Consider the following 23,097-nt stretch of genomic DNA (forward strand, 5'->3'; position numbering starts at 1 on the left):
TATTGCATACAACCATTCTGTACATGATGCACTTGCCTGGTGCAGTTAATAGTGGAAAGAGTGGTGTTCCCAAAGTACAAACAGTAATTTGTAGGATGCTGTTATTCTAATGAGTTTATTTCAAACATAAGAATACATGTCTTTAGAATATTTCTAGGTACAATCTTTTTACATTGTATACGTAAATTTCCATTAATGTACAATTGTAGGTACTCAAGTTGTCACTGTTTTGTCCAGCATAATGACATTTACAATGACTTCTAAACTGGTACATGTATGTAGCTTCATAATGAGATGTTGATTGTGTTTAGTTTCATGATCATACATGTATCTGTTTTCCACTGGTTTCAAATTGTCTTTATTATATTTTTTTTTTCTGCAGATGTTCCTGTTTCAGTTTTGAAGGATCTGCTGTGTATAGGCCGTACAACCTTGATGTATTTTGTGCAGACATCGTGCCATGCCAGCAGTGGATTTATAAGCTAATGTCAGCATGTGAGGAATGAGCAAAGTAGTTTTGTAAGAGTTGAAGTGACTGTGAGAAAACATGGCAGCAAGGAATATTTCGAGATTTACTTCGGATGAGGAATTGAAGACATTGAGCTTTGAGGATGTGGTTAGGCGGCTGAGATGGTGCGAAACCGAACGTGTCCGTCTTTTGAACGATCATGCCAACTCAGTGAAAGAGCTCAGGCACCAGTTGCAATTGAAGACGAACGAACTTCAACATATCAAGGCTGAAAACCAGAAACTCTTGTCTGATAACCAGGAGCTGCGGGACCTGTGCTGTTTCCTCGACGATGATCGGCAAAAAGGCCGGAAGATGTCGACCGAGTGGCAGCGGTTCGGCCAGTACACCACCAGTGTGATGCGTAATGGAGTGTCCACATATCAAGACAAGTTGCGCGAACTGGAGGAGCGACAGCAGCAACTGCTCCGCGATAACCTTGAACTGAGAGAGCTCTGCTTTCTCCTTGACCAGGAAAGGACTGGTAACCAAAGTACTCTCTCGAGCCTAGGCAGCCTAAGCTCTCAAGATGGCGGAGAAGGGAACAGCATGGTCAATGGGCCTTCGTCGCTTTCAAACGACGTACATATGTCGAAAGATGGGTCTTCCAAAGTCGTGTGGGGAAATGGTGTAGACTATCCTCTGCAGAATAATGGTGAGTTTACTTGAGATTCATCTCTGCTGTGGATGTGTGTTTTGACAAGTGAAAAACACAAACATGTACTTGATATTGAAAATCTTATAGTGCATGATCTCCCAAACCTGTATTCTTAAAACTTAAAGTATAAACCTCTGTTATATCCTCTTATTCGTGAGTTACTTGTACCCCTTCTATTTCATATAAAAATGGCAAGACATTAAATAATTAATGCATCTCTCATCAAATACATTCCCATTTTTATGCTGATTCATTAATTGTCACATTGCAACTGTAAACTTGTAAGCATATCACATGTTAGTACACAATCTTGTAAGTATCATACGTGTCTTTTTTTGTGTGTGTTATCAGGTACAATTTTTGTAACATACAAACATAGAAGAGGTGACAGAGTATGCTCTAGTAGTACCAACTAATGTCAGTGATAGACTGAGGCATGCTTCTTAAGCGTAATGAGTACAATAACTTCTTACACGTATATTACAAATGTACATTGATGAAAAGTAAACATGGTAGGGATCCACATCGATTGAGAAGATTAATACACATCAAGCATATTATCGTTTTCTTCAGTAGATGAACAAATTGTTAGCAGGACTACAGCTGTAGGGCATCCAAAAATGGTTAGATAGAAACATATACAAATTGTATTTATCAGAGGTTGCTCACATTTTCATAAAACTGTTTGTTGGCACTAAAATATTGTTTGATATTAGTCTCTCCTCAAGACATGATTTCACTATATCTTTCATGAAAAAAAAAACCTATACAGTATACTGTATAAGCTGTTACTTTTGCAAGGGTTTAATTTTTCGCGAATTTCGCGAATCAGTGCTGGACCGTTAATTTAACAATAGACAAAATAGTGCGATACGCTACAGCTACAGCTGTAGTAGTGTACTTATAATAAGCCTCAGTGTCAGATATACAAGCAGTTTAACACCATCTCACAAAAATATCTGTGACCGGCTCATTCGCGAAAATATCTGTACACAAAAGTAACAGCTTACAATACAGTACAGTGTTCATGTATCTGTTCATATTACACTCTACGTCATACACTGTATGCGGTAAGAATGGTGTTATTCTGTTCTCACCTCCTGCCAGTTCTGAGTCTTCAACTCCAATCTACATGTACATGTAGTCTAGTCACAATCCTTGAGTCGTTTTAATGTCTCAAGTCTTGCTGTATTCTCAGGTTGAGCAAATCACCATTTAATTCAACTTCACATTCACTTGTTGAAGGTTTTCATTGCCTGTTCAGTGTCCATCAACTTCTTAACCACAGGCATACATTGTAGAAGAGATGACATGATTTTCCTCCATGCACAGGACAGTTTTGTACGTACTGTAGTGACAAGGTTTACAGCACATAGAGCATTGTTACAACTAAATCTACATTCTGTACATTGTACTTTATAAATGCTTCTTCTTCTTTTTTATTAATGTAAACCGTACATACAATGTACATGTACATGTATGTAAATTGTTGATCAGTGTTTGTGAAGTTCTACCTGATACTGTAAAAGTGAATATTTTCGTGCGACTAATTTTTCGCGTTTAGCGGGGTACCTCTCTCTAGTGAACTATAAATAATGTGTGCATGTTGTTTCCTTTTACTTTGTATATTACAATATTTACAGCTGTATATAGAGTATCTAGGTCAAATTGTAATTCAGATCACAAGAAAACCATGACATTGATTATGATAGCTAGTAAATACATTGTATGTCACACAGATTTAATTTGTTTTTTTTTTTTGTTCATGAGTCTGTGTGTCATGTTGAATGAATGAAACCAAGGAGCTTCCGAAGCTCCTTGATGGAACTGAAATGGAAGATAATCACACTCAGAGCGAGCTCTGCCTTATGCAGGCTTTTCTACATGTACATACATTGTACCACAATGTACAATGTGCCAACTCTATTGTTTATTGTACCCAGAAGACCAGAACATTGCACTTGGTGCAATATTTGCTCTGATCGCTAATCATCTTGGAATTGTACAAACACGAAATTCTATGCTGAGATAAGGAGGGATTTTTTTTTTGGGGGGGGGGGGCAGGGGGAAGGGCACGGGAAGGGCAGGGGGATGGGAGAAGACATGGACTCCATTACAAACCATCTGAACAAGGTAGATGAGGATGTATTCTGTCTCCTCTGTTTTGTAAATTAAAGGCATTATTTACCATTTTCAGATGAAACAAAAGCCCAGCTTTAGTGCTTCAATATCCTGTAGTTCTAAAGTGTGAGCTAGGGATAGAAACAACCAATGTACAAATTTTAATCAGTATAATCAATATTGCGTACAATGTATTGAATTATGTGAACAACAGTTATAATAAAACTGGTTCTAGAATAAAACTGGTTCTACTGTTGTGGTTTATTGAGAAAAATATGATGTAAAATTACAACTGACCTACACATGTGTACAAGCATCAAATGTGATAACTCAAACATTTTTCAAATCACTGCTTCCAGTGGTAAACAGCACCTTTAGCCATGCTAATTTTGGAAGTGTGGCATTATTAGAATGGCGGTATCAAACACTTGATCTGAAGATTAGATAATACACAGGATATTTACGACAGTGAGTTTCTATTGCAAGTTAAAGAGTTCTGGGCCTACATTTGTAAGGCTGTGTTGTTTACTGAAAAGTATTTGATAACCCGTTAAGATAAAAGGATTGAAAGGCTTCAGTGTTTCTGTTAACATGCACAGTAGGCAAATCATTCATAAGGCAGTCCGTATTAAGAGACTGATTGGTTTCAGTGAAACCTGCTGTCTGGTGTTACATTTTTCGTACCGGATGTTAAATCCTTAAGTTACAGTACCTGCAGTGTAAACAAACAAACAAACAAACAAACAAAAAAAGACCAAGAAGAAACAACAGGTACACTTTGTAATTAAGAAAAATACTTTTCACTCAACAGATTTTAGGTGAGTGGAAAATTGTAAGCTATTAGTATTCTGCCTCTGTTTACCTTAGATCTCACATGAGTGCTACATACATGTAAGAGTGGGTACTTTATTAGCACCTTCCATAAACTTTTTTTTTCCTTTTTTTTTTCACCGCTAGCAGATGAAAGCATTCACATTGCATTCAAGCAGTAAGATCCAGTTTAGATCTCTTCTATCCCATACATTGTTCAGTATGACATTTTGCTTGTTTTGCCCAAAACTGCGAAAGAACTTAAGTAGTCAGGATCGAAATGAATGAATGAATATTATTCTATCATGCAGTGCTTTTCTTTTGAATACAGATCAGAGCAAATACCCCTCAAAAACTCATGTTTTATCATTGTAACTGTATATTAGATGTCATTCGTTTGGATGAGGAAAAAGAGCTTGTGAAATCTCTCACACATCTGAACATGGGCACTGCCATGCTGTGGTTTGCATGCTGTAGAGTACATATCCCCTGCTGATTTGCACATTAGGTATACAAATCCTGCACAATCGACCGTGCAACTCTGCCACACTGCAGTGGTAGTGAGGCTTTGCACCTTTCTTGTCTGCGATAAACCAAGCTGATTATCTTGAATTCCTTCCCTGCAGGGCATCTTGGCAATAGCAAATTTGTATTTATCAAATTATTTGAGTTGGGAGGGAGGGGGGGGGGGGGGGGGTAAAGCTGATCCATTTGTTGTAGTGTGTACAGTGTACTGAATGCCATAGTACAGCACTGTGTGTGTGTGTTATTTTTTTCTTTCTAGAGTGAATCCATAGAAGCAGTAGCAAATATTGTATCCTTTGTTTTTAGTTTTTATAAGGACTTTAATCTTGATTTCTGTAGAAAGACTTTATATTGAAAATCAGTAGGCTAGATATCAATCCCAAAATAGTCAGATACACATACATACCATGTACATATCCCCACAGATACCGAAGAAAAAAAACTCTCTCTCTGTGTCTATAAAAAAAAGGGGGGGGGGGGGGGGGAGAGAGAGAGAAAGAAAGAAAAAGAAAGATTTTTTTTTTTTTTTTTTTTTGCAGGGGGGGGGGGGGGGAGGGAGGGGGATTAGTTTTGAACTAAGGACATTCACAGTACACATGTACATTATACATGTACCTAACGTGTAAATGTTGTCACGAGTACTCCCGACCATATGCACTTTACAATACACACAAATAGCTGAGGCCTAGGTGCATGCTTGTAAAGCAACACATGAATAGTATGCCAGGGCGTGGGTGTGGGATGTAAAAGTGTCAGGAGTATCTATGGAGCCCACTCTTTCACCTTGCCATGTGTTGTTCGAGGTCATGTTTCTCGTGACCTCTCACAGCAGGTCAGACTCTGAAGTGGCCATGGACTTCCCTAGTGCCAGATGACTTTATGGGTATCATACATTGTAGGAAGGACATGCAAAATGTGTTAGACTGGAACAGAGTTGAGGACCAATGCCACAATGACCTATAAAATTATTCTTGTGTGCAACCTACGGTTGTTCAGTTGTAAATATTTTTGTTGCTCGGATGTTATAAGATGCAAGTAAAATGAACAGTATGATGAAGTTTTGTACAGTGTATGTTTGACTTTCTTTCGGACTGATTAGTTTTCTCTTCAGCCGTATTTATCAATTTAGATGTATTCCTACATTGTACTGCTACTCAAACTTCCGTAAGGGTTCACAATGCATGGCAGCCTCTGATGTTTTAATCTGTCACTTTAAAAATCTTGCCTGTACATATTCAAAGTCAAGCAAACACAGTTCCTTGAAGTGTTTAAAATCATACAGTTCATCAGCTGCAGCTGACTGGTTTGTACTGTGGTAGAATTTCTTGTCACCCTACACTTGTCAATTTGTGTGGATCTACTTCTGCATGTACAATGTACACTTTTGTACAGTACTTTATTGCAGCATCTACAGTGTATGGTAGAAGTCTTTTGGCTGGGTGTGGAAGTACAGTATCCTTTGTATTTTAATTCCTAGTGCCCAGTAATGTGCTGACTGTGGATCAAAGCAGGATGTCCTTCACAGCTAGTATACATGTACTGCCATGCCATTATCGTGCAGTTGCAAAGAATGGCATGTGTACATGTACAAACACTTGTACAGTAGATTTAAGACCATCATCAAACAGAATACAGTCTATAGCATGTCATCAGACATTCTTGTACCTTACATGTGTATGTGCCCTTATTGTGCCCATGACCTCAGAATGAGTTGACCTTTGGTTTAAAAGAGGCTGGAAAACAAAGAGAAATATTTGCTGTAAAATATCTACCATGGTCTTGTAAATATGTACAATGGTGGGTAAAATAAGGTTCAGTTTATACCAACAGAATAAGAAAGTAACACCCACTAAATTTTATGAATAAACAGATCCCACCCATGAAAAAAAAAGGAGAAACATGCCTCATTAGACAACATGAGAACCGGCATTCCATCAAACGAACTCTGTGACCCCTACACGACCCAGGGATGACAAGGTCTTGATCAGTAAAGATGATACAGCTGACTTGTGATGTTGTCTCTTACAATGCATCCTATGAACCCCTGAACTTTGTTGATTGGAGTGAATTAGACTTCACGCTTTGTGCTCAGTAAATGCATGTTGTATATTTATCATTTCCTACGGATCCCTCAATTTGATTGTATTTTCTTTTTCTTTTTCTTTTTTTAGGGGGGGGGTACACTGGTTGCAACTTGATAATGACTGGCAATTATCATTTTGTTTCTTGGTAAGGCAATAAAAGTTCAGCAACTCCACTTATGCTACAGTTGCCCCTCCAACCAAGATCTCTTTCTGATGCAACTGTAAACATCTTCACAAGTGTTCATTTTTTCTGTATGCTGTAATGCAGGGTCATGAGCTATTTTGTTACTTTGTGTATGTTGCTGGGTTTTTTTTAATATATATGATTGCTGAAAGTTTAAAAGAGTGCATGCCATTCTAACTAAAATTCTGTGGAGTACAATGCACAAAAAATTATTCTCCAATCCCCCGTGCTTGGTAATCCTTGTTGCCCATACAGTCTCATTCTAAAGTATGCATATAGGAAGTAAAAACAGACCGTTGTCACTCTAAAACTCATTCTAATCTTTGAGAGACACTGCCAGTGTGCCATACCAACATATCAAATTTAATCATATGGCATGAACAGTTCAAGGAGACCACTGTCATTCTCATGAATATTTTCTGAGAATAGACTACTAATGTATCATACCAATATACAGTGTACATTTGTATTCAAAGTTCAGTGCATTAATTATATTTGTTTTCAACAAAGATTATTCTTGGCAACTGAAAAGCTTTCCTGGGGCTTCCCCTTTGCAGCAACAATCAATTCTGCAAGCTACTTGTACTTTCCAAGTGCATGATATGTACATGTACTTTGGTAAAATAGGTCAATTAGAAAAAAAAAAAAACCTGGATTACAAACAATTGTACATGTACTTGTGCACTCAAAACATTGTATACATATTTCTATGTAAGAACTATAATTTGTAGTAACAATTGATTCAACTATCCAATTCATTCAAATGACATTTCAGTGCCAGTGCTTAGAATCCAGTTTTACTATTTACAGGTTTATTAGCTACACTTGTAGCTGAAACCAAGAATTTTTAGGCAAGCTTTGGAGTTATCTTGTGAATGACAGTATTTGAAAATCATGGTATGCATTAACTTCTATATATATATTATATCAGTTATATACAAAGTGTAAAATGTAAAATTGTGTAACACTTGTTTCTAGGTCTGGAGGGAGGATCCTAGATTTGAAAACATTAGTGGGGTAGGCAACATAAAATATTGAAAAGTATGGAAAAATACAACTACACAATTATTTTTTATTTTTGGTAAATTGATTATTGGATAAAGTATCAGCACCAGATCTTTCATTTTGTTTTTTGTTTTTGTTTTCAAGAAAATATACAATTATTCAGTGAACCAGTGTGCCCATCATGAGGTTCCATGGTTCCATTTTTCAATTTTTGTGAGACTTGTGTTTTGACCCCCAGAATCCATTTCAATGTAGCGTGATGTTCTATAGATTGAGAATTATAACTGTGTCATTTCCTACAGCTAAGTAATTCATTGCTTTTATAGTAGGGAGACTAACAGTGATTATTTCAGAATGTCTCCCCAGTACAGTTACGGATTCATTTTATTATTATTATTTGTTTTTTCTTCTCAAAATTTGACTATTTATGTACACATTCAATTAGTAGGATGACAAATTGATATTGACACTGTACCAACCTCAGGCCTTGACCACCACAACCACAATATTATATCTACAGTTGTACTCCACAAATGAGTGTTTTGACTCGTTGATCAAACTAGCATGGGCGCTTCATACATTTGTATGCGTATGACTATGCCAATATGTAGTGTCATGGTCATCTGAGGGTAGTACTGGACCAAAGAGTTTTATCACAAAAATAAAGCTTCAGAGGAGAGAAAGTACCGATGGATACATGTGGGCTTCTTTGAATCCCAGAAGTTAGCTTATACTCAAAGTATACATGTACAGTCTGTAACTATACAATACTACATGTACAATTATTTGATGCTGACATGAGACCTACGTGTATGTAGACATTACCACGAGCATCAAGATTTCATTTTCAACCTGCTCAATACAGATGGACATTTTGTCTAGAATACCCAAACTGCATACCATGACAGGTATTTGACCACTGAGAATTGTACTCCATTGAGCAGAGAGATACAGAATCAGGTTTTTTCCCCTTCATTTTGCTTTGGACATCAAGTCCAGTTTATTTCTAACTGCAAACCAAAGCCAGATAGAACAGCCCAGTATGGGTCAATAAAAGGTTGACCGACTCCAGCACTGTGTGTATGATGACAGTGGGGAACAATCTCTATTGCCAATTTGATGATTGATGCAGCTTATCACCAGTTAGGCCAAGAATTTATGGTGTCATGTCTCTTTGGTATCTCTCCTCATCTCTCAGTATCTTCTCTCTTGGTTCAGACTCTGTTTCTGTCATCACTGTTATCCACTCACATTAGCAGCATTCCAGAAGAGTACATGTGCAAGTTTATATGAGCAGGGTGGAGATCAAAGACAAACACCATCATTGTGTTACATACACTGTGTGAAATTCTACAACTACACTACTCACAGTTATGCTATGCATGACAGTTAAGAAGTAAACACACGATGATAATTTTTTTCATTCAAGCATTCTTTTTAGGTCTCCATGTATACCTGGTACATATTCAACGACGTGCACATGTTTGCACTTACATTGTAACTGCCAACTCTTCCTTTTTATATACTGATGCAGTACCATATGAATGATTCTGATCATAGCCTGAGCCCTCTGATAAAACTTTCGTCTGTACAATTGTAAATGTGCATTTTTACTGGAAAATATACTGTAAAGCATGATATTTTCACAGCATGAAATTTTTGCGAATTGGAGCAGATGACCTTCTTCACGGCATAAAATTTTTCGCGACTTGCCTCTTACAATGTACATTCAATGCATATACATCCAGTAGCAGGGCTGCACACTAACTTTTATTTTTGGTGACCCAAAGGCAAACATCCGACCTTTTTTGGTGGCCCGATCAGGCCACCAAATTCTTCTTTTCTGAAATGTTGGTGGCCTGATGTGCGTTTTTGGTGGCCCTGGGCCACCGGCCCACCATTTGTGTCGAGCCCTGCATATAGTGTAGACAAGAACTTTCACGTGCATTTTGATTTCACGAATCTTGGCTCTCGCAAAATTCGCAAAATTAAAATGCACATGAGCATTCCTCGTTTTACAGTAAGGCGATGATTTTTGTTGTTTGTGTTTTTGTTGTTTGTCAGGCAGATAGTCTGATTTGTTTTGCACAGCTCTGGTTAGGTCAGCAACTTGCCAGCTTACTATTGATTTTTGCATGCAGAAAGCCAATCAAAGTGGCATGGGCCTTTTGTATGTAAATGGGAATCACTGCTCAAGCCTGTCCATGCTTTGTAGGCAATGATTGTCATCCTGGCATTGTGCACATTCCACAGTCTACCCTCTGATCCACCAAAATTTATCATTTCCTTCAGATAGGGGCTCAAGTGAAAGAACAAATCCACAGAATGAGAGGAATTTCTGTTCTTGAATGGAAATGTAGGATTCAGGGCTGTTTTTGTGTCTTTCTTTTCTTTTTTCTTTGTGAAGTTATATCTGATGAATTTGAGATATGTGATTTGTTGTTTGTGCTGGAGTGTCATTACATGCTTGCACCTGTAGAAGTTTTACCATGGCAACCTGAATAATCAGCTGTTTGTTTGTTTCTTATTATTGATTTCATGTTATTCATCAGTACATGTTTACTGCTTAGCTTTTAAAATGGGACAAGCAAAACTGCAAGCATTGGGTCTGTTGTGCCAGATCTTTGTGGGAACTGTGCTCACATTTTGAATGCAATGTGTAAGAGATATGTCCATTCTTTGGAATGAAACTGGACATAAAAACCTCTTTCCTGACCAGTACATTGTTGAAGAGAATTGTATAATGGTTTACCTTCTCTCTCTTTGAGTGTACTGATTTAATGATAAAAAAAACTGCCCAGTTGAAACCCAGTGGAAGGATTGTAGATCAGTATATTAATACATAACACAAATGTGTGTGCAAAATATAAAGAGGACCTTTATAGAATTTGTTTTTTGATGAAGAAAAGGATACCAGGTTATTGAGGAATGTTATCATATATGAGTTTGCAAACTACAGTATAAGCTTTTGGGTATTTGGGTACATATTCGTGCAGCTTGGTAATCCTTATCAATTTCAGGTATTTACCTAGCCAATTATCCACCGTTCATGGTCATTTCAATTTTGTTCAGTTTTATAGCATCTGTTCCATCTTGCCAATGTATTACACACATGCCGCTAATCCTGAATACCAGTGATACATTCATGATTTCTTAAAAAGATAAAAGCTAAAGACGCCACCAACAACAAACAACCCATGACTGATGGATGGTTTCTTGGTTTCTTTTTGATCAATTATTTTACAGATCAGTCCAGCCGTGTGTCATATCCAGATGAGAGGATTCGATCATTCAACGACAAGGGCCAGTACTCTCAGTCTGAGGTAAGGCATTGTCTTTGGTTTTCATGCTCATGCTTTAGAAACCTAGCCAGTCTGTATACAGTTGAACCTCTCTTATCCGGCCTCCCTTTATCCGGATCTCTCTATTATACGGACGCAATCTCGCCGTGATTTTGTTTTTTAATCTATTACGGGAGGAAAGGGGGATTCCCAACTCCTTGTGAACTCCTACACAAACACACATGGATTACATATTACTTCCAACATGATTAACATACATTACATCAAATTTCCTTCAAAATTGCTTACCTTCAGACATTTTATCATCCCCAAACATCCCCAAATGTAACAATGAAAAGGTTGCAGTATGGACATTACTACACGTGGTAGGACAATGGGCTACATCAGTACATATGTATATGTTATGTATAAAGTATTGAGTCTCCCGTATCCGGCCAAATCCCTTATCCGGATGAGCCCCGGTCCCGACTTGTCCGGATACGAGAGGTTCAACTGTATTACCAAACTTTTTAAGTGTGATACAGGTGACTCACATTACAATGAATTCCTCAAGACCAGCAGTTTTCTTTCTGTATATTGAAATTTCCTTACAGCCAAACAAATAAAGTACTAGTATGTGAAGATAAATATTGATAATTTAACTCTGTTTTGGACATGAATTTGTTCGTTGTTATAAGGAAATTATGTTTGTAACCCTGTTTGTTATAATGGGAATGCACTGTATAGGGCTTGATACTGAATGTGACAGTAAATCACACCTGCATACACACCGAGGAACTAGATATCCCTCGACATTATACGGTATGCAGCAACAGTGAAATACTGTAATTCCCTTTCCTCCCAAATGAAATATTACTAAAATATAGACAAAAATGATATTAAAGGAAGGAAAGGAGAAATAGATCTTATGCTGTCACCAGTGAAGGGCTTTGTTTTTTGCTATTACAGGAGGTAAACTGCTCATAAACATAACTCACAACTATTTTTGTTTAAAAAAAAAATCACTACTGAGTCCGCAAAAATATGACACTAGTGCACTCCGACACTCTGTAGCAACACATAATTCAATGCAGTTGATGTTACGTGGAGCAATACACAGCTGATCCCTGCAGTTGTAACCACTGCGTGTGCATGCATTGTTGTATTATATGTAGGTAGTGCCTACTGCATGTGCGCGCTTGTACATGTAGTAAATGCTAAAATACCATAAATACAGTGAACTCTAATTTAAGAGCGATGAACATGGAATGCACACACATCAGCCAAAAGTCATGCACAAAGTTTATATACCCAATAAATTCTGTAAACAGCATAAATTGTTTCTGTTCTCTTACCTGTACACAGAAATCATAGTCATGCTATGGATGTTTCATTGGCGTGTGTAACAAAACACAAAAATCTTTGAATATCATTACATTGAAAGTTTGTGAAATCCTGAAAACAAACAGTATTTTGCAAAGAAAACCGGCTGTTGTAGCATCATGCCAGCAAGAGTCATTTGCATGTGATAATGACCATATTGTGATAATGACCACCAGCAAGAGGTTGTAACTGTACTACAAATGTTGGAAACTACAAGGACGTAGTAACAATTCCATACTTGGCATTTACATTATGTATTGTTCTCTCTTGACATGCTTGTGTTTTGTTTTGTTTTGACTTTGCAGCCAAGGAGAAATGGGCCAGTCAGTGAAGATAAGATGGATGACCACATGCAGAATCATGTTCCAAGTGCTTCCAACTCCATCCATGTAAGTCTCCTTTGAATATGATTATAATACTGTATACGCCATATATTTCGCGAGTCGAAATTTTCGCAAATCGGGACTTCCCTACAATTTCGCGAGTGGTTAAATTCGCGATTGTGGAGTCATGTACTGAACGCGTAACACGTGCGTCACATTCATAGCGGGCGGTATTAGAGTCGATATTTGCGTGTTTTTAATTTCGTGAATAGCAGCTGACTCGCAAAATTCGCGAAATTAAAAACCTTGCGAAATATTCGGCGTATACACTATACAGTCAACCTCGCTGAAGTTGAGTTGCACAAGTAGAGAAAGTGGTTAAAGCAAAGGGAAATTTTGCATGGATGGATGTAGACATGTGCTAATTCTATTGTGTAAGTCATAATTCACAAAGTCGAAATTTTTTTCTTTTTTTTTTAACCGGTCCCTTTAGACTAAACTCAGGCATGGTTGACTGTATATTTGTTTGCTGATAGTCCTTTCCCAGATTGCTTCTCAGACAATCAGACCCAAATTCACGAAGGTGGTACAATCTTTGTCCATGGTTTAAATCATGGACAAAGACCGTAGTTTTGTATGGGGCGCCAAGTGTAGTATGGCCTATTTCGTCGACAAGAATGTTCATTTCGTCGACAAAAATGTTCATTTCGTTACAAAATGTTACATCGACGAAATGACTGATTTCGTAACGAAATAGGTCATGCGACACTTGGCGCCCCATACAAAACTACGGTCTTTGAAAACCATGGACAAAGATTGTGCCACCTTCGTGAATTTGGGCCTCAGTGTTTCTTTATGGCATTCAGTTTTGAGTGAGCACACCAGTCAGGAGTTGGAAATCATGTTGCTTGGTCTTTGCTCTCCTCTTGCTGGCTGCCATCTTATTTGACATTTTCATACTTTTTTTATTTCATAGTACAAATGAAAGACAGACTGGAAACTAGACTAGAAAAGAAGTGGAGATGCAAGACAATTTGACTGTCCTGTTGCAGGTCTTGGAAAGTAACAGGGACTTTGAGATACATGACTGTCATTTGAAGAAAACATTTACTAACCTATGTTTAGGCATACCTGAGAGGAAATGTTTAGTTTACTGTCAATATGAAGATCATTTCTACACTGCATCTTTATTTTATAAAATCATGTAATGCAGTATTTAAATCACACTGGTACGTACATGTCTGTCACATTCTTATCTGTATTAGTTGAGCTCAATCAGCCATGCAAAACAAATTTGAAGCATTTTTCTCACTAAAGGGACTGTTATATGTGTTACCAACACCATACATAGGCCTTGACTGAAGTTTGTAAACTGATAGAAACCAAATGCCCTTTGTGTGGGAATTTGTCTCCTAGTACAGGCGTGAATGAGGGTGATTCATTGCTTGATATTACTGAAGTTCTTCATCTGATTTTTCAGTCATTAAAAAGCTTCTTTTTCAAAATGGATACTATTTTTCTTCAAATTCCAGTCCTCGTATCCATCAAGGAACTACGGTCCCAGCATAGAGAATGGCAATGTTGCCCCCAACTCTCCCAAAGCTATGGTGAATGCCTTGAAGGTAAGGATCTCTCTCTCTCACCTTAGGGGGGCATTTCATGAATCGTTTTGTCTTACAAATTGGTGAGACAAATTTGCTCTCCGCCAATGAGATGCAAGGATTTCACTTGCCTAAATAACAGTTTGTCAGAAGAAAAAAAAAATATCTGACAAAATGCTTCATGAAATGGCCCTCTGGTATACATGTCAAGAGTATATGATATCAAATGTGTTGCCTGCTTCATAGCACTGAACAGTAAATTTTCTGTCAACATGCCCCATGGTAAAGAGTTGGATATATTCTTCCACCAAGGTGGTGTACTTTCTCTCCATGAAAAGAGATCAGTTTTGTGATGTTTCTCCTCCGCATTAGTGTCCAGAAAAGGAAACGTAATACATCTCTTAGCTTCCAACGGATTCTTTGTATTGTCATTGTTGACATGATGCTACAAAGCTTAGAGATGCATTTATACAAGAAACCAATTTGCCATGTAACCAAAATGGGTGCCCTGAGATGGACAGACATTCACCCTTCAAATTTTTTTTTTTTAATTTGTTTGAAATTGCACAATTTTGCCGATTTCTGTCCTTGTAACTGCCTGATTTGAAACAGATTATTATTTTCTTTCTTTCTTTCTGTCTGGGTTTAAGTCTCCTTCACCACAATATCTGTATTTTCTAGTTGATAGCAAGAGAGAACTATGTAGCATAAATCTGAACCTCCAGCAGCAACCGTTGCAAAATGTGTATGAAAACCTTCTCCCTTGATAATGGATTCACTACAGCTCAGTCCCTTTATCCTCAAGCACAATTTCAGAGAAATCTGTCTATTGTAATGAAACAAATGTAGTCAAATTTGCACTTTCATGCTTGGTAGCCCAAGCATTATGTTTTTCCAACAGTTACTCTGTGTAATCAGCATTTAGCATAGTCAGTGGATATTTCTCCAAAATTATACCAGTGGCATTTTTATTCATACATGGCATTTGATCAATCTCAACTACAGTGTTTTTATACAGCGGTAGAATTCTTAGGTAAAGTGGCTTCAATTGCCTGCATTACTGTGAGAAAACTATTGGAAAATGTGTAGAAATGTTGAGAGGAGTATAAAATGAATGCTATTTATTGGAATTCAAACAGATACATTGGCTAGTACTTGGCTAGGATGACCTATAAGGATTGCATGAGAGACGTAGATGGATGACCACAGAGTTAATAGGCTTGAATTTCTAATAGAGCGGTACCGTGATGCAGGAAGTTACCTGGCTTGTAATTAGATCTATGAGCACATTGCTCCCAGCATCTACAAGGGTGGATCTCTCTCTCTCATCCAATAAGATGACTCATGCCTGGTTACACATCCTGTATACTGTGCTGGTATGTGGCTGCCATCCCTGTACAGTGGGGCTTGATATGTGTTCATCGTGCTCATCAATCTATGCGCTGCACAGGAGATAACCTATTACCCCAGCCATAAGTGTGATTAAGTGTGTGCAGTGGAAGAGTTAACGATTCTGCACCTGTCAGTCGAAGGTCTTGCATTTTTCGCCTCCTAATTAAAAGGTAGATGTCAACAGCACGGTGCTCTCGTTGCTGTAGGTTACATCACGAACCTAAATTTAAGATGGTCAGAGATTTGTGCAGCTGAAGTGCGTCTGTGCTGAGGCAGTTACTACGAGTCAAAAGCTTTGAAGGGAGAAATTTGTGATTCTGTTTACTTGGTAGATAATGATTAGATCATGTGCCATGAATATACTGCATTACTCTTTCGACTGAAAGCAAAACAAAACCAAAAAAAAAAAGTTTTTTTTTTTTTCTCCTCGGAATGTATTTACAATCATGATAGCCAAAGACTGGTTTATTTTCCCAGGATCGCATTTTTTACTCCTGATAACATTTTGTCACAAAATGTCCTTGAACTTCACCATTTTTCATGTGAGACAGTGTGTTGTTTAGGCCTGCTTTTCTCAAGTGCAAATGAAGTAAGCTCCCTTGTAGATTTTGTCTTGTAGTTTACCATTGGTATGACTGTTGTAGGTCTTTTAATACAGAAGGCGAAATAGAGAGTTGACTTTGCAGTAGTTGTAGGCGTTAAAAATCTTAAAGTCAGGCATTCATATTTGTTCCAAGTACAGTATGAAGTGTATTACTGCCCAATACACATTGTACACAATACACCACATGTCCAATAGTATGTCATAAATTGAGGAAAATACAGCATCCAAGAGGTACAGTGTAGGGCCTACATCAAAGTAGTAACACATGGCCGTTGAGTTGGAATAAATGTAATCTCTTCTGTAATAACTTTTTGATTTTTTACAATGTGTATGAATTAGATAGCACGTGGTCATTAAAGTTTTGCTGTAATTACCAGGTCTTCACTGAAATTTCAGTACACTTACTGAAATGTGGTAAACTGGGTTCAAACGTTCAGTTTATTCATGCATGCTACTGTGGCTATAGTTTAGAATGAATAGAAGAGACAGGTGAGATATAAATAGGAGCTACATGTAGTGATTTGTTGGGAATGTAAGGATTACCCACTTTTGATTCTCATTTTTTTTGGGGGGGGGGTGGGAGGGAGGGTGAATTGGAATGAAAAAGAAGATTTTAGGAAGAATTTGAGCTTTTTAGTACTAAAGTCTTTGAAACTAGGTCAATAATACTTAAATTGATGATTTATGAGTGACAGGTGTATTGCATGGAGTGTTGAATCAGAGTGACTTTTCTTCAAAATTCAGACAGGGAATATATCATCTGAGTATTAGTGCATTCACAAGATGTGGTGATATATATATATATATTTTTTTTTTTTTGGGGGGGGGGGAGGGAATTGAATGCAATGTACTGTATGCCACCAACTAATACAAAGTAGAATTGATTTGAAATTGCATTATGGGCGTAACTTAAATGATAATAACTTTGTAGTTGAAAATAGATTTTGTTCTTTTTTTTACCAACTAATGAAAGATATAGACTACTAAGTATTGAATGTTTCTTGCCCAGTTGTTGTACAGTGATACATTAAGAGAGAACACTGAAGTCACTAGGTGGAAATGATGGCATGCAGGCATCCCAGACCGCAAATTTGAATTCAGTTCATGATTGTGTAATGATGTATGAGAGATGTATGATGTCACAATTTGCTCCTCATAGAGTAACTTCTTGAAGAAATATCAAATTAATTCATTCAAAAATTTTTATTCCATGGTATGGTGTTAAAGTTGCAAACCCTAGACTGATTTTGACTGATTGTTGACTGACTCACTGGCTGGTCTCTAAAAACCAAATTGTCTCAGTGGGTTAAATGTCAGTGAGCCAATTGTATTTTTGTCGTTTCAGTCTCCATCGACGGAGACAAAAGAAGTGCAGCAAAAACACAATGAGTAGAAGTGTGTGGGATCCAAATGAATGAGTTTATAAAGAGTAGGTTGTGGGGTATTGAAAACAGGATGTGACAGGTGGGCATCCAGTAGTGAGTGATTTTGTAGTATTATCACAGATTTGATGTGGGAGTGCAGAGAAATTAGCTCACGCTACTATTGTCCACTTTGTATCTTTTCTGTGGTAAATATTGATTATGAACAAACGTATACAGTGAGGTCCATAAACATTTAAGATTGTATCCCATTATAAAGGTCAGCAAAGTTCATGTAAGTGTACAGTGATGAATATTGGGATTGTGGTCTATCTATGTATGTCATTTAGATGTCAGAGATTTACACGTACACATTCTTAGAAGTGATAATTTTTATGAATTCAACATCAATGTTTAATCTGCGTGTACATGTGTGCTATGTTTAATCTGCGTGTACATGTGTGCTAGCGAAATTTTGATAAATTTTTTTACGGAAGATGGATTGTTATCATTACTTTTTTTCATATGCCTGAGAAGTGAAATATTCAGTGCCTCCTGTGATGCATCAGTATAATATTGTTGACATGAAGAAGCACAAGAATGTAGTAACTCACTATTTCTTGTTTGTTGATATCACCTCATTGCTAGCTGTAATGCTTGATACTCCACCTGTTCTTGTGTACAGGAAGGCATTGATGTGTTTTCAAAAGAACTTCATGTGGTTGCCACAGCTTCATCTGGTCAGAGCTACACATTGAACCATTTATATGAATCAACTTTGAAGCTGAGAAAATATCAGTCTTTAGGACCTTGCCTAAAAACAAACCAAACAAAAAACAAACAAACAAAACACACACACACACACACACACACACATACACACACACACACACACACACATACACAGAAAAAAAAGGGAGCCAAAAGGAAGGTGAGATTTATTATTTTTCTTCTTTTGAGTTAAAATAAAGGGTCACTATCATGAAGTTTTCATTTCTTCCCCCCCTTTTTTTTTCAGGTACTGGAGGTACATGATATGTTGGAACGACAGACACCACCCAACCATCTTGAAAATGACCACATGAACACCAACGAAAAGGCCATTGTCCGGGAGATGTGTAATGTAAGTCCTATGTCTGATTGTAATCTTCAGAATAACAAACAAACAAAAACACACTGACCACCCCAATAATTTGATGAGTTCCTCTTGTTGGTAATATCCAGAGTGTTTGCCAATTAAACCTTAGAAGTTTCTCGAATAAAGAAAGAAGGGACCGTGGAGAGATGAGTTCAAAATTGTGAAAAATTCTGGTTGATGTATATATTTTTAATTCACATGGAATGGATGGTTGTATATTTAATCACTTTGAATACCTTTGTAAAATCCATCAACTGAGAATGGGAGGCTTTTCCCCTCTATGAGACAAGGTGAATAGGACGATTTATTCATATCTCTGTTGTTGAATATTCTTCCAATTTTGAATGTCAGGATTCAATGTAATCAGCAGAAAAAAGTTAATCATGTAGAATTAGTGGATAATAAGATTCATGAAAAGGAGACAAGGTGAAAATGATGATTTATTCATTTCCTTATTCTTTTGTAACCTATTCTTCAAATTTTGAACGTCAGGATTCATTGCAAACAGCAGGGAAAGTGAACAATATGGATGAAGGAGATTTACGAGAGGGGCTTTGCATTAATCACTTCCATCTCACTCTCATAGGTGGTATGGCGAAAGCTGGGAGACAATCCAGGTAACGCAAACGGTGCAGGAGGAGGCAACGGTGGCGGAGGAAGTGGAGGAGGAGGAGGACAGTCAAACCGCCCTCCTGCCCCGCCCAGGTACCCCTCGAGTGGCGTCAACCCACCTGTGCGCCCGTCCGGCTTCACCACACCCCCCTACAGTGGGGGCAGCACCAGCAGTCTGGAGAAGAAAGGCATCTAGCTGAGTGCTAACTCCTCATCCTGTTGGTTGCATGGATGCGCTACCATCCTTCAAGGAAATTCTTTCTGACGAGGGAGCAAGATCATCCATCCCTCATGAGGTCAACCGAAGCGTATTGTAACATACCCTGCAAACTGTGCTCTTGGGGTCTGTCAACGTATGCTGTTCATGATCAAAAATTTACCCATTAGCTAATAATGGGTACTCCATTTACGTGTGGACGTGGCAGATTGTATCTGCCGTGGGATGGGAACAAGTCATTTTTTTTTTTTTAAATTTCAATACATCAGTCATTTTCCCTGCTTGTAAGAATCTCATGAATCAGAAGTGTTCAGCAACACCATGCATTTTCCCTTGTGAGTTTACATGTCATATGAATCCCCACATCGGCAGCGAATCCATATCACAGTGGCAAGCCTTCCAAAATATTTATGCCCATCAGATACTAGAGGAGAGGTTTTGGATGACAATATGACGATAATTCCTTTGGGCATTCAATGGCAAGGGGAGGAATGTATGGACTGCAGAATAACTACCTCTGATCTATTGCTTTTCTTTCTAAACATTGCAACCTTAATTTCTGTAAATTTAATAAATTGTGCATGTTCTGACACAGATGATAATTTCAAAGGAAGTGCAGATGTGGAAAACTTGCTTGCTGTCACAGTCACTTCATCGTAGAAGATGTATAAATTGAACATCTATGCTTTGACAATAATCTGACCAGACAGCTTAGAGATGCTATCATGTGCCACATGTCTTAATCCTTCTAGAGAAAAGTTTGATAACTTGGTATAATCATGACGATACACAATGCACAATAACACTAATTTGAGTTATGGTCACACATCACCAGACTTTGCTGTTCACATCTGCGTATTCACATATTTTTATTCAAGGTTGCACTTACCGCTAGCGTTATCTTTTTTCCTTTAATGCAAATGGCAAATGAACAATCGCAGTACCTCAGTTATTGAATGTAGAAGTCTCAAGTAAGAATGAAATCATTTGCAATTGGATGAAACTTTGCAAAGTGACCAGCATACATTGTAGTTTATCTTTTGATAGTTTGGAGACTATTTGGATGAATTCCTTAAAGAGACATGAAGTCAAGGCTATTGTGATTAGCTCATTTTGCTCTTTGATAATTTCAAATGTACTTCTGTGTGGAAAATTTGTATTCATATAATCTGTATTCGTGGTACAAGATGTATTTCATTGTACATACATTTGCATTACTTTTGGTATTGTTGGTTTGATATTATGAATGGACAACCATAATACTAGTAATAACAAAGTGAAGCATTATACTAATGTAATTTATACACTGCTTGTAATTTTATGACACATTTGGTTCACATTTTGTAACATAGGCCAGCCTTGGCTTGTATATACTGCTTTGTTTTGTACTACTGTACATAATACATAGTATTCATTATCCTTGAATTATTTGAATCAGAATGTCACTCAGTTGCACTCCAACCAAACTTGTGGAATCCTGCTATAGATGTACATAGTAAGGCCCCTGATTTCCTTTTATATTTATTTAAATGAATATCAAGCATTTGCAAGTTGTTTGTTGGGAATAGAAGAGTAAATCACATGTGATCCTTAGTATGCCCATCCTTAAAGCTCATTGTTACTGCTTAGTTTCGTTTTGTTTTTTTTTTTTTCTGTTAGTTTATATCTACTCCTAATTCACCACCTGATGGTACATGTATAAGGTTCTGAAATGATGATGGATGAGGGTACCGGAGTGGGAGGCTTCTAAACATCGCCAGCCTACTATATCTCTTAAGGAGATTCTGTTTCTTGTTGTATGCAATACACCGTCGCTGGGATGACAAGACCTCGTATCTACAAAATGTCAAATGCTCAGAAGAGGAAAAAAAATATGGCAGCCGAAGCACTGTAACAAATGGATTCCCTTTCTTTGGTATGCTGTGGCGGCTTCATTTTTGTGGTGAGACAGCTAGGATTTGGACAGGACATCACTGAACTGATTATCCGACCATTAATCCGAAAAAGTCATTTTCACCAAATTTTTAGATACAAGGTCTTGTCACCCCAGCGACGATATGCAATGTACATCCTTGTATGCTTTTCTTGGGATAAGATTTTGGGAGAAAAAGTGGCCTTTTATATGAAAAAAAGAAATATACAAAAATGTATATTTTGACATCTTGCCTACTCAGATAGATAAGAGTGTAGCTAGCACGCAAAGGAGGGGCAAATTTCACCCTTAAGAGACAAAGAAAAGAGAAAAAAAAAAGGAGAAATATACTTGTGTGCATAAGCCGACTGTGAAATGCTTGGTTCTTATTAATCTGTAATCAGACACGGACACTATACACAGTGTGTGCTGTAAGTTTGTATGTAGTATCACTCACCAAATACCACTGAGCGCAGGCCATATCAATGAGTGTGGGCTGCCTTTATTACTCAGAAAACCTGTTAAATGAGCGGCTTGTCAATCTTCAAAACATGAAATGCTGCCCACCCCCCCCCCCCCCCCCATTTGCTCAGATAGGAATGAGTACGCTACATTCTGTATAAACTTGGATGTGATACTGTGACCAAAACATGTGCATTCCATTCTCAGATCCTTTTACAAAATGTTTTTGTTCTGCAACTCATGTAATGGCATTCACAACATGACAATTCTATATGTCTTTTGTTGTAGACTTTCTTTTGTGTTCTTTTTTTTTCACAGTTCAGAGATAGGTATTGCCTGAATTAAATATTTTGTGTAATGCTTGTAAAAAATCAGATGCATATGGATCATATTGTTTCTCCATGCTATAGCAGCATTATTGAGATTTTTGTTTTTGTTTTTGTTTTTTGTTTTTATAAGTAAAACTGCAAGACTGTTTTAGATGACATGTCCTTCTGTGGTGACAGTATCTATGATTTGTCCTGTTCCGAATAACAGTTTTGGAGTGGATTTGGAGGGATTTTCCCCTCAAATTTGAGTTTACCTGGTGATATTTTGTCTTCAGTCAGAGAAGAGGTAGTGCAAAATGTCAGACTGCCCATAACTTGTTCACAATGATATCAAGAACAATGCAACACTGCAATGATTTGTCTGATATAAGTGTACATGAGTGATATACTGTAAAAGTGGATATTTTCGCGCGACTAATTTTTTGTGGTCAGCCGGGTATAATAAGTTTCGAGCGTTTTTAATTCTGCGGAATCCAGACAGCAACCACTGTGGCAAGCCAGAGTATTCGTATGCTTTTATTTTCGCACCAGTTTCCGATTGCGCGAAAATTTCAACACTGCGAAAATTTCCACGTTTACAGTAATGT

At 37.6% G+C, this 23,097-nt stretch overlaps 1 protein-coding gene across 1 annotated transcript; it reads left to right on the plus strand.

Annotated features, from left to right (window-relative positions):
- The first annotated feature begins 386 nt into the window (after window positions 1-386).
- LOC139723865 (coiled-coil domain-containing protein 85C-A-like) lies at window positions 387-22,245 on the plus strand. The gene is made up of 6 exons (XM_071635071.1): window positions 387-1,167; window positions 11,152-11,218; window positions 12,865-12,948; window positions 14,415-14,504; window positions 18,859-18,963; window positions 19,565-22,245. Exons 1-6 carry the CDS (start codon window positions 548-550, stop codon window positions 19,784-19,786), a joined length of 1,188 nt encoding a protein of 395 aa, XP_071491172.1. The 5' UTR covers window positions 387-547; the 3' UTR covers window positions 19,787-22,245.
- The last annotated feature ends 852 nt before the right edge of the window (window positions 22,246-23,097 follow it).

The sequence above is a fragment of the Diadema antillarum genome, unplaced genomic scaffold (genome assembly GCF_040938485.1).
Source record: "Diadema antillarum isolate AM-2024a unplaced genomic scaffold, OU_Dant_1.0 scf00000201, whole genome shotgun sequence".
NCBI classification, from domain to species: domain Eukaryota; kingdom Metazoa; phylum Echinodermata; class Echinoidea; order Diadematoida; family Diadematidae; genus Diadema; species Diadema antillarum.